General features: G+C 41.6%; 1 protein-coding gene across 2 annotated transcripts; it reads left to right on the forward strand.

Moving 5' to 3' along the window:
• Positions 1-807: 807 nt before the first annotated feature.
• Positions 808-8912, forward strand: klf5a (Kruppel-like factor 5a). 2 transcript variants are annotated; one of them, XM_039782934.1, is made up of 4 exons: positions 823-1277; positions 2319-3471; positions 4862-4921; positions 8097-8912. In XM_039782934.1, the coding sequence occupies exons 1-4, from the start codon at positions 1113-1115 to the stop codon at positions 8273-8275; spliced, it is 1557 nt and encodes a 518-aa protein (XP_039638868.1). In that variant the 5' UTR covers positions 823-1112; the 3' UTR covers positions 8276-8912. The 2 variants fall into 2 exon arrangements, with proteins under 2 accessions (XP_039638869.1, XP_039638868.1); XM_039782935.1 differs by lacking the exons at positions 4862-4921; positions 8097-8912 and adding an exon at positions 3634-3810 and having other exon boundaries at positions 808-1277.
• Positions 8913-11910: the final 2998 nt, after the last annotated feature.

Genomic DNA, 11910 nt, shown 5'->3' on the forward strand with positions numbered 1-11910 from the left:
AATGTGCATCACTTGTATGACCTATACATTTTTTGTACCAACTAAAATGTGCGTCTGAGTTATATATAGCAGATGGTATTTTCCACAATAAACTGTGTGATAAAATGTGATTTTTTTTTTTTTAAAACACATTCCACATTTCAATGATGTCATGTTAAAAGAAAACATTTAAAATTCCTCAGCATCAGATATTAAAGGGGCACTCCACGAATTTGCAATGCATATGAAATTCAGTTAACTTGTCACCAGAAGTGCTGCTTAACCTGTGAGAAATTATGAATAACGTTTTCTGTGGAGGAGCTCACAAATGAGTGATCTCAGCCCAGGCTTAATAGCCTGCATCACAAACTGGAAGTGTAGGGTTCGATTTTGTCCATTATTTAATGTGTCCCAGCTTTATGAAAGTGGCATATGTTGCTGGAATATGCCTTTAAAGGTTTACAGTAGACAAGGAGGTATTTAGATATAGTGACATGGCAAATGTAACTCAGTTATGCAAAAACAAAATTAAATTTTTAAGAATTGAGAGATAGATAGATAAATAAAAAAAATATATAGATAGATATATATATATATATATATATATATATATATATATATATATATATATATATATATATATATATATATATATATATATATATATATATATATATAATATTTTTGATATAAGCTGGAAGAAAGAAATAATCACAATACATGTTTGAAAAGGCTGGTTAAGGTGAATTCAACCAACACCTTTATGGATGAATCCGGTCGGGCTGGTTCTGTGTACGCTACACTTTACGACCCTATTGTCAATGTATTTAGATGTAGCGTAGGGCGGTGGCCAGTGAATGAATGATCAAAGCCTTTTTAAAGGTTTGGTGGGCGGTGCATGTGCAGTATTTACACTGTGCCGCTCCGCCCTACAGCAGGAGATAGAAAACTGTCTGTGGGCCGGTGGAGGGATGAAACAAGTGGACGGAGATGTACCAAACAGTCACGCATTAATAACTCCACCACACGCACTACAGCTCCTCGGCTCCACTTCTTCCACCCTAGGACGCTGTAGCATCCTCCGTTTTGCATAACAGGACGAGCGGTCATTTGCGGTGCTGAATCGGAGCTTCATGGCCGCGACACTCGCGATGAGCGGCGGCGGGCAGGAGGATCCCTTTTACCCGCTGCAGAAGGCGACTCTGCCCGCTGGATTCGCTCTGGAGGACTCGGCGTTGTTCGGCTTGGACTGCAAGATCACAGAAACGGACAAGACTGGACAGAATGACTACACACAGGTAAACCGGTTAGAAATCCAAACGACTTTACACATTAGTGATGTATTTCATTGAATGGGCGTGGCAGATTGGTTGTAGATCCAGGTTGTTGTTTTTTTTTTTTTTTGTTTGCTGGCATCTTAATTTCATTCGGTTTTATCTGCGTGATGTTAATCACCACTTTGTTTTACACTGTTTGCGAGAATAAGCGAGCAGGCTGCGACCAGCTGGACGCGAAACCGAGCTGCTCCGCCTGCAAACGCATTCACCGCATGTTTTCTATCCCAGCCAGTTGGCCACCAGTTGTTGGTCCCTTCTCCCCCTCTCACCATCATACCACGCTGACAACAACTGACTCCAGCTTCGGACAGAAAGCTCCCAGCAACTCTGTCCCCAGTTAGCAGGAAACTTGTGCAGCAGAGGAAAGAGTTCTATATAGCAGCTGGTATGATCAGGAGCCTAGAAATAGCAGCCCATCCCCAGACTGCTGCTGTTGCTACTGCAGCAGCGGAGCGGACAGGGAGGCATGGGTGTTTCCCCATTCCCTTTCATGTTGCTGTTTCATCCTCTGCTGCTGCAGGGCTTCTCTAACTTTTATACCTGACTTCAGATTCACAGGAATTACACCACAAGGCATTGTTTGACATAAAGTTGTTCACCTGTGATGCCAGTTTGATCAATAGTCTGTGTCTTTAGTCTGTTGTTATAACTACCAGTTGTGCAAATGTCCTAATGTTGTATATAAAAAGTATAAGGTCTGATTTCCATGGCATGCCTGATCCTCAACTGTTGGCCTCACAGCTGGTGGGTTTTTGAGTTCAGCCTTGCAGCCAGAGCGGGAATGTGGCAACTGCCTATTGATGACTACTTGATAAATGTTTTAGCGGTGACTGTCCTATCAAACCTTTGTCTTCTCAAAATAGCACCTCAGAATAGTTTCATGGTGGCTCACGAAAAACAAGTCCGAGCTGGATACATTTTATTTAAGTTTACTTAAAGATTATAAAATGAGATGTTTCTAAACCAGACTTTTTGTTTGTGTTTGTTTTTTTTATTCAACAGGCAAAGTATGAGATGGACCGGTATCTCACCCCTCAGTCTCTTCCCCTTCCATCTCATGCAGACAGCCAGCAGAAGTCCCAGAGAGACAGTGCGTCAGCGCTGGATCAGTTCTTCACTGATCACACTGGGTCTCCCTACACCCTTAATATGAATCTTTACCTCCCTGACGCTGCTTACCTGAGGATGGGCTTGTGCCAGCAGGTGCGGTCCCCTCAGCACCAGAACCACACAGGTCTCACTCAAATCAAATCAGAATCTGCCTCCCCGTGTTTCTCCACCAACATACAGCTTCACTGCCCCAACACGACGCCCACTAGTCGCTGCAGCACATCTGGGCATGGCCCTGGCAACATTGCCATGGAAACCTCAGCCATAAACATGACGTTAACAGGGTTACCGGACTTCACCAGTGTTTTCAACCAGTCGGGAGGCAGCCGCGGTGACGATTCAGTTCCACAAGTTTTCATCAAACAGGAAATGTCATCGCAGTTCGAGCAGCATCCTCTCCACCACCATGACAACAGTGGCTCGCTGTTTCAGCTACTAAACTCCGGCTTGGACCATCACCATGGCAATGGTATGGAAGCTCAGCAGCATCATCATCATCATCATCACCATCATCATGAGCAGCAGCAGCAGCAGATACAACACACTTCCACTTCCACAATCCACACGCCTTTCCATGATTTGCCAGTAGCTTCTTCTGCATCTCGACAAGAGCAGACGGCCAAGCCTGCCTACTGCGGCCTGGGTGGTGGGACATACACACATTCTCATGCTCAGTCACATCCCCATTTCCTCCAGCAGCAGGTGCCCTACCTGCCTCCCTCTCCGCCGAGCTCAGAGCCCGGCAGCCCTGACAGGCAGAAGGAGATGCTCCACACCATGTCCCCTCCTCCCTCATATGCAGCCACCATCGCCTCCAAGTTGGCAGGTAGCACCCCTGGACTCGGACCTGGCCCGGGACCAGGCGGCTTAGCCCTGCCACTCACTACAGGTCCCATGCCGGACCCAGGCCAAGCCGCAGGCCTTCCCCAAGCACCTGCAACAACCCCAGCCCCAATCCCAGCTCAGACCACCGTGCCTGCCCGCTATAACCGGAGGAACAACCCAGACTTGGAGAAACGAAGGATCCACCACTGTGATTACCCAGGTTAGAACAATAACACAGCCTGTGTGTGTGTGTGTGTGTGTGTGTGTGTGTGTGTGTGTGTGTGTGTGTGTGTGTGTGTGTGTGTGTGTGTGTGTGTGTGTTTTTTTTATTTTTTTTATTTTATTTTTACCTTTCATGTTGCTGTTTCATCCTCTGTTACAGGAATTAGACCACAAAGCATGAACAAGGCATTGTTTGACATAAAGTTGTTCACCTGTGATGCCAGTTTGATCAATAGGCTGCTTCTTTAATCAGTTGGTTCCCTGTGGTCAAGTGACTGTCTGTTCTCTCACCTGGGCATTTAAAAAAATAAATAAATAAAGTTGTGTGTGGAATGACTTTCCCAGGCTTATGAGTCGCAATATGTTCGACAGCCTCAGCAGAGCTCGTGCTGCACTGGAATAAAAATATTTTGGCAATAGAGAATATCTATCATTGCCCTTCAATTAACCGTCTGGTTTAAAAACTTTATTATCTCACCTCAAACAGCTCAGGCATTCTCAGCTATTAGCTCTAACACATTGTTGTGGCTTTAAAGTCACTGGGATAATTGTGGAATGAATATGTGTGGGTGTGTTAATTAGATAGATGTTCTCCATAAGTCATTTGATCTTCTTTCCCAACACATAATTTGCATAAAGTCACACTTTAGATTTTTGTCTTAGATTGGAGCTGTACGATATGCAGCTACTTGTAGGACATGTAATGTCAAATAGCCTGTGGCAGTGTGTAAAATAGGCTTAAGCAGAGCCTCCTGCAGCATGTTACCACATGTCCAACTTCTTTAAAGTCAGATGAGGCAGATTCATCATATCCACACATGGACGCATTCACACCAAGTGTATATTAGTCACACTGCTGCAGCTGCTCATCTTCTCACATCTTTGCAATACATGATATTCAATCGTGTCTTTATTTAAAGTCAGAATTAATGTGAAGAATATGTTTCTAAATCATTCAAAATATGACCTTTTTGACATTGTACTGTGTATAACATAATGTGCAAAAGGTTTCGTAATCCTGAACTTAAAATATCCCGGCTTCGATGTCAAACTAACAGGTGTAGTGAACCGAAGTCTTCAACAAAGTCGTATTGTGTGAGATTAGTGCCGTTAATGGTATGCAATTTCTTTATAAATACACCAAATCTAAACAGTTTTAATACCAATTGAGACTGTGTGGGCTACATTTAAACACAGTCACATGTCCTTTTTGAAAATCGGAATAACAAAAACATTTACTATATCTCATTCCAAAATCCGCTTCTGTTCTTCATTAGTTCACATTTCTAGCATGCCACAGCTCAGTTTATTGGGTAAATACATATCTGACAAGTGGATGATTTGCATTTGGATTAAGCCTTCTGTTTGTGTTTATCTCCTGTCGTCAGGTTGCAAGAAAGTCTACACCAAGTCGTCCCATCTAAAAGCCCACCTCAGGACTCACACAGGTAAGACATTCCTCCAATTAATGCAGCTTTTTTTAAATGGGGACAAGTAGAAAAAAAACGATGCTGCCCACACAACTCGTATTTCGGTATCTGCACTGGCACCATGTTGCTAGGCAGAGTGTTGTGTTCCTGGCATGTGTGTGTGTAAATGTATCCTACCCCCATCCTCTGCCCAATATACTATTCCATCAAAACAGGTGGAAGTGACATACTTCTGCCAGGGGATGACTCTCCGACTATGTGGTCAGCGCTAGACGTGCGGTGCCATCTCTCTTAGTATACTGTTCAGACATCGATGTTTAAATGCTTTAATATGCTTGTGTGGCTTGTTTGCAACTATAAATATACACAAGATCCGTCTGTGCAGTTACAAAAATATCTTGGATCATCTTGAGCCTAATATCTTCACTTTAATCATCACTGTGTCCATTTTCCATTTTTCTTTCTTTCCCTTTCTTCTCATCTTTCTTTCTATATGTCTGACTTCTTTCACATTTAGATTTGAACTATTAGTTTTGGATGAGCAAAGTCAACAAACAAGCAGTTAGGTGTTGGGCTCCACCTCACACTCCAGCTAACAAAACAAAGCTTCTGTTGATATCTACGCATTCCTCACTCATCTGGACACACACACACACACACACACACACACACACACACACACACACACACACACACACACACACACACACACACACACACACACACACACACACACACACACACACACACACACACACAGGAACTTTAGGTTACTTAACGTAACCCCGGCTCGGCGTGACCAGCTATGGAAGCTCTGATGACACCACGTCTGTCTGTGACAGACAGGTCGAACTGTGCTAGGGCCACGCCCCCTCATATGATCACAGTCGACCAGCTCCTTACAAATCATTCCAGATAGGTTTCTTTCCGTGTCTCTGCAAGGAGGGACGTGTTGGTGAAACACCTCCCTCTGTTATCAAAGAACCGGGGTTACGTTAAGTGATTCCCATAGTGAAACACCGAACGAAGTTAGAAAAAGAACACACAAAACTCACTCTTACCACTTCTACGATCCAGAGTTTTGTTCCTCTCATGAATCTGAACTGCTTGTTCAGAACAGTGGGTGTGCGTGCCTCGCATTTCAGTTTTGGGAACATGACCCCGACAATTAGATCTGGCGTCATTCATGCTGCAGGCTGATTGTGGTTATTGCAGTTATTATAGACCACAAGATGAGAACACAACATGTAAAGAGGGATGTAGCAGCAACTTCCTTATCCTCTCTGCTTTTGTCAGTCTCGCTTAGTTATTTTCTCTCCTTTTTTTGTATCTCTTTCATCCATCTAATCATCCTCTTCTCTTCTTTGTGCCATCCTTCCAGCTTCAAACCCCCCCCCCTCCATTTCTATCTTTGTCTGTTACTCATTGTACTTCTCTTATTCAGCTGCTTCAATGCACGCTTACGCACTCATACAACACACACACACACACACACACACACACACACACACACACACACACATATACACACACACACACACACCTGTCAGTAATCTGTATGAGATGATTCCTAATGCGTTTGGGTCCCCTCGGGAGTTCCCACTCTAATCTCCATCAACATCCATTACCCTGATTGTGTGTGTGTGTGTGTGTGTGTGTGTTTGTGTGTGTTTGTGTGTGTGTGTGTGTGTGTGTGTGTGTGTGTGTGTGTGTTGTGTGTGTGTGTGTGTGTGTGTGTGTGTGTGTGTGTGTGTGTGTGTGTGTGTGTGTGTTTACACTCCTCCCATTTCACTCTTCTCCGTCTCTTCGTTGTCTCTCCTCATTGTGTTCAGTTTCAGGTGTGTGTTTCTATGTTTGGTGACGATGTGGTTAATTTGTGTTTTAGCGATTCTGCAGAACTTGCTGTGCTTGTTTTAAAGGGTTGGTTCACTTAATGACCAATGCTTTTTTACTTACATGTAGTGGTATCCAGCATTCAGATAGTTTAAGATTGAATTTGTCCAGGTTTGAAAAAGAAAATAACATTTAAACTGGCCCCCGCGCCCCATGTTTTACTAGTCAAAGATAATTCACAGAACACAAAGTTGTCAGGGGTTCCAATGGGAACTGTTCATAGCAAGGTGTGTGGACTATCCAAAGTTATAGGGACATTGTTAGGGAAAGACACACTGTTGTTGAATTATTATTTGAGATTTGCAGGTGAATTACAAATAGCCTACGCATTCTCACAGTTTTTGATCAGTAGAAATAAATAAATGTTAAAAAGGAGAAGAAGAGATACATTTTCAACCAGAAAGCACAGTTTCCATTAGATTCCATTATACAGTACTTTTCTCTTACAGCACTGTGGCTCACTTTTAAGGCACCTTTCAATCAATTACATTGAAGAAGCATATTTTATAAGTGATTTAGCTAAACAAGAATCAAGTTCCTTACCAACTGGCCATGTTTCTTAAGCATCCATTATTACCACACAGAGCTAAGTATATAGAGCTGGTAGAAATGCCAATATGCACAAGTTACATAATTGTTTTTCTTGTGTAATCTTGTCTTTGGGGTGTAATGTACAACTGTATGTTGTTTGATTATTTTAATGTCACAAATGAAATTTCATTCACCTCCGTTTTTGGCAGGAATGTCCTAGGCAGATATTTCAAAACATGGACCAATAAAACCAAAATGATCTGCATGGATAGATACCACTGGGTGAACAAATCTTTAAGCCCACCTTTGGGCTACTGGACCTGGCTTGGTGGTTGTGCATCACAGGTTGTGCGATTAGGCCTAAGACGGAGCCAAGAATAAAGGAGAGAGAACACAGCTGGGGCTGCAGCTGAACAGTATTGGAATGACAGAAAACAAACATACCGCAACTGTCAAAGAGAAATGCACAGAGGCAAAGGCAGACAGTACAGACGAGTCGGCCGTGGGAAACTTGTGCAGCCTTACTGCAGGATAAATGCTTGTGACAGCATTATGACTGTATATGTTGTTAGACAACTGGACTTGTCGGTAAAGCTGGTTTTCCGAGTTCCTCCACCCAACTGTATGAATCATGTAACTCTTAACTTTTCTGAACTTTTAAGTACTGTTTTAATAATAAATAGTGTCATCAGTTCTTATAATCACATATTGACACACCTTCAGAGAGCAGCGCACTCATTCAGACTTTCTCTTTTCTCCTGTCCGGCAGGTGAGAAGCCGTACAGGTGCACGTGGGACAGCTGCGACTGGCGTTTTGCTCGTTCGGATGAGCTGACGCGTCATTTCCGGAAGCACACGGGTGCCAAACCCTTCCAGTGCGCTGTCTGCTCCCGCTCCTTTTCCCGATCTGACCACCTCGCCTTGCACATGAAGAGACACCAGAACTAGCAGCATTTGTGCACACACACACACACACACACACACACACACACACACACACACACACACACACACACACACACACGCGCACACACACACAAGCACACTACAAATACACAAGCACTATCTTCGCACACATAAAGCACTCACTCCAACTCCCACAACAACAACAATGTTACAAGCTGCCTGATGACACTACAGCTGCTCCTGGTGCTGCTATCATGTGCTGAAATGGTACGACAGCCTAACACACGTGTTGGTCTTAACCCAGAGTTAGGCGATTCGGAGGTTGTAAAGTAGAAACATAATGCCAGATGAAGTTCCTGGTCCCTTAACCTCCAGTTATACTTGGTATAGATTTATTTAGATGAATACAAGGAACAAAAAAGAAAACAAAAAGAAAATGGTAGTTCCAAATGTTTCCAGTCCATTTAGACTCTTTTGTGTGACTGGAATGAAAGCACTTACCTTTCAAAACTTGTAAATGTTTTGTCTCTGTCCTAACATAGAACTGGCTTTATATTGTTTGTTTGTTTTTTTTTATAAAGGGGAAGCTTTGTTTGCAAAACTAGTCAAGCCAAATCTTTGTTTACTCATTGGTTTGTTAGTTTGTTAACTGGAATATCCAGTTTTGAGAGATATATATATATATATATATATATATATATATATATATATATATATATATATATATATATACGAATGAATGAATGATTATTTTTTGTTTTAACCAAATCCTTTGGTTTGCACTAGAATTAGTAATAAGTCTGAGCCTTTTTGGCCCATGCATCTCATTCACCACTGGAACGATCTTTATCACTACTGGACTGAATCTATGTGAACGCCACACAAATTATTGCTGTTCAGATATTAAAAATTGAAGGCATTTATACTCTGGAGAGGGGGAAGATAGTGCAGTAAAAAACGAGGGAGGGGTGGAGATGAAGAGAGAGAGACAGATTTTTGTTTTTAGAGAGAGGAAATCTGAGGACGACTGAGAAACAGAGGAAGGTGGATGGTTGCTAAAGAGCAGCAATTAGGTGATGAATTATTCATGTTGTCTTTTCTAACCAGAGAAATGTAAGCAGAACCCATAAACATATTAGAATTCATTCAGTTAAAACATAATTGACGATTTGATGCACAAGCTTCAATTAAACGTCTTCAAAATACAATTATTGTACATCTATCTCGTCCAGCCTTTATTTAAAAAAAAATCTTTAAAATGTTTTAACCAAAGTATCATCTTCATCACCAACACCTTATTAAGTGCCTCCTTCTCTGATTTATGTTTTTGTTCAGTGGTAGTAGAGCTATGATCAATGTAGACAGTCCTTTTAAACACACATGGTGCTGTTTTTATTTCTTAATCTATTGAAATCTCTAGAAAAAAAAGGGAATTTCTTTTTTTAAATTAAAAGGTTTAATCAATCATTCAATGTGATTTAACCGCTCGGCTCAGGCCACTTCACAAACCTTTTTTTTTTTTTGGATTAAAATGATAGTCAGTCCTTTCTCTGAGGGTTTTCACTCTGTACACAACTAACTTGCAATTTGGCTCTATCAGTCAATCGAACATGGACATACGTTGTGTTAAAGGATAAGTTCACATTTTTTCAGGTCTTTCTTAAAACAACATGGCCATAAGTGTGTCAATGCGAGAGTTATTGGTTGATGCAAGTGTTCCTCAAGAGATCCCTGCTTAAAACATTTTCAAAAAGACAGTAACTTTTAGTATTAGCTTATAGTAACTTTGGCTGAACTCATTAACTGCACGAAATAAGTGGACGTAGCCACCGTGACGTCGCCCATTGGTTTGTGGACTATTGTTCTGAAGCCTCGAGTTTGGCATTTTGGCCATCGCCGTCTTGGTTTATTGGAGCTAGAAGTGATCATATTTGGATGAGAGGGTGGAGCCAAGTTATCAGCTAGCGCTAGCTAGGTGCATCCATAATTCATGTAAGTGTGATATTAATTGGGTTGCTAATTTAGGGTTAGTGTCTTTTAGTAATGGTAGTAATAATAATAATAATACATGCAGGTTAAAGGCATTGGCTTCTCTTTTCAGGCCCGGATGCGACGTCCATTTCTTTTATGCAGTCTATGGTTGAACTTTAGAATGCATTTTTCCACAGAACAGGGATTTTGTCCCGCATCGCTTGCATTGAAATCATTCTTGGAACGGATCTTGTCACTGTCAGTATGGACGAGAGGAACAATCGCATCCTTTAAAAACTCCTTTAGTCTACATATTGACATGAGAGTAGGCCTACTGTTTTAAGACAGACTTGAAAAAATGTGATGTGCACTTAAATGTCCATTTTGATGGTGTGATTTAGCTTGCGTCTATAACTGTATTTGTTCATTCACTGCAGGTAGCATCAAGATAATATAGCACTGTAATGTATCATGGTAAATCTGACTATTTATTTGATTGTGTAGAAGTGGGGCTTGTATTAGATCAACCGTCTTTCTCCCCAGCAAAAATGCCTTAATGTAAATATATGCACTGTAAATAACTGTTGATTATTCTTCCTCTTTTGTTATTATTTTGTACACAAAAGGGCAAAAAGAGGAAAATGCCCTGCATCCAAAAATATTTGAGCCTTTTTTTTTTTCTTAAGTTTTGTTTTCTTGTCAAAGATATTTTGATGCCATTGTTTTATATATTGTCCTTCCAACAACTTATTTTGTAGATTTGATTTCTTCCTAGGTAAACGTTCCAAAGACAAAAGTTGTTTTTTCTTCAACTGAGTGAAACCGATCCTAATAAAGTCAACTGACACTTTTACAGACGTGCACTTGTGCTGAAGTTAATGGGAAGATTTCTTCTTTTACCTGCTAACAATTACTGAATTTCAGGGCTTATAGATGTGATCAAAGTATATGGTACATTTAGTTTTTTTGTCCATGAGGTTTTTATTAAAGCAATTGTTTAAAGAGAAAGCCATGCTGTGCTGATAGAGCGTGGTACATTAAAACAAGCCTTTTCAAAGCCTAAACAAATGAGACATAACCACACTTTAATCTCTTAAAATCTAGACATGGTTTCTGTGGAAGTGCTGATCCTCTGTCTGAGATTTGAATATGCTTAAAAGTTAAGTTTCACCAAAAGGAGATAAGAAAGGAAGATGTGGAGGAGAGGCCAAGTGTTCTCGTCCGGGACCTGCAAGTAACCTGCAGCACCCTTGCTGATCAACAAACAATAGGCCTTTGATGTCCCAGCAAGAGACAATGGACAAGAAAATAAATTTGACCACCACTCGGGGACCAGAGGGGAATCCCACTGCATTGAAATGGACATACAAACGCGTGCGCGCGCGCACACACACACACGCACACACCATATGTTCTTGATTTAAGTCATAAATGTGACCCAGGGTCTCTGTTGTAATCTACCTCAGATGTCAGAAAAGGAGGGGAGAGAGTGAAAGAAGTGAAATGCAGAACAATCTAAACAAAAGAATCTCTGGGGGGACCCAATCAACCACTTCCGTCCTCCTACATCTCCTCTCATTCTCCTCCTCCGCTCTTCTGATTTAATTTCATTTTCTCTCTTTGTCTTTCCATGCACCGTATCCCCCCTCTCCTCCCCGGTGGAAAGTATTGTATGAAAGTCCAGGGGTGCAGCTCCATGGGTCAGA

Source organism: Perca fluviatilis, chromosome 19 (assembly GCF_010015445.1).
Source record: "Perca fluviatilis chromosome 19, GENO_Pfluv_1.0, whole genome shotgun sequence".
NCBI lineage: Eukaryota > Metazoa > Chordata > Actinopteri > Perciformes > Percidae > Perca > Perca fluviatilis.

What these genes read in the sequence shown, in the direction of transcription:
- klf5a (XM_039782934.1), top strand. Translation starts at nt 1,113, where the DNA reads ATGGCCGCGACACTCGCGATGAGCGGCGGCGGGCAGGAGGATCCCTTT. An exon ending in CCACCACTGTGATTACCCAG is followed by an intron (nt 3,472 to 4,861) that starts GTTAGAACAATA and finishes TCCTGTCGTCAG; the next exon opens with GTTGCAAGAAAGTCTACACC. An exon ending in CCACCTCAGGACTCACACAG is followed by an intron (nt 4,922 to 8,096) that starts GTAAGACATTCC and finishes CCTGTCCGGCAG; the next exon opens with GTGAGAAGCCGTACAGGTGC.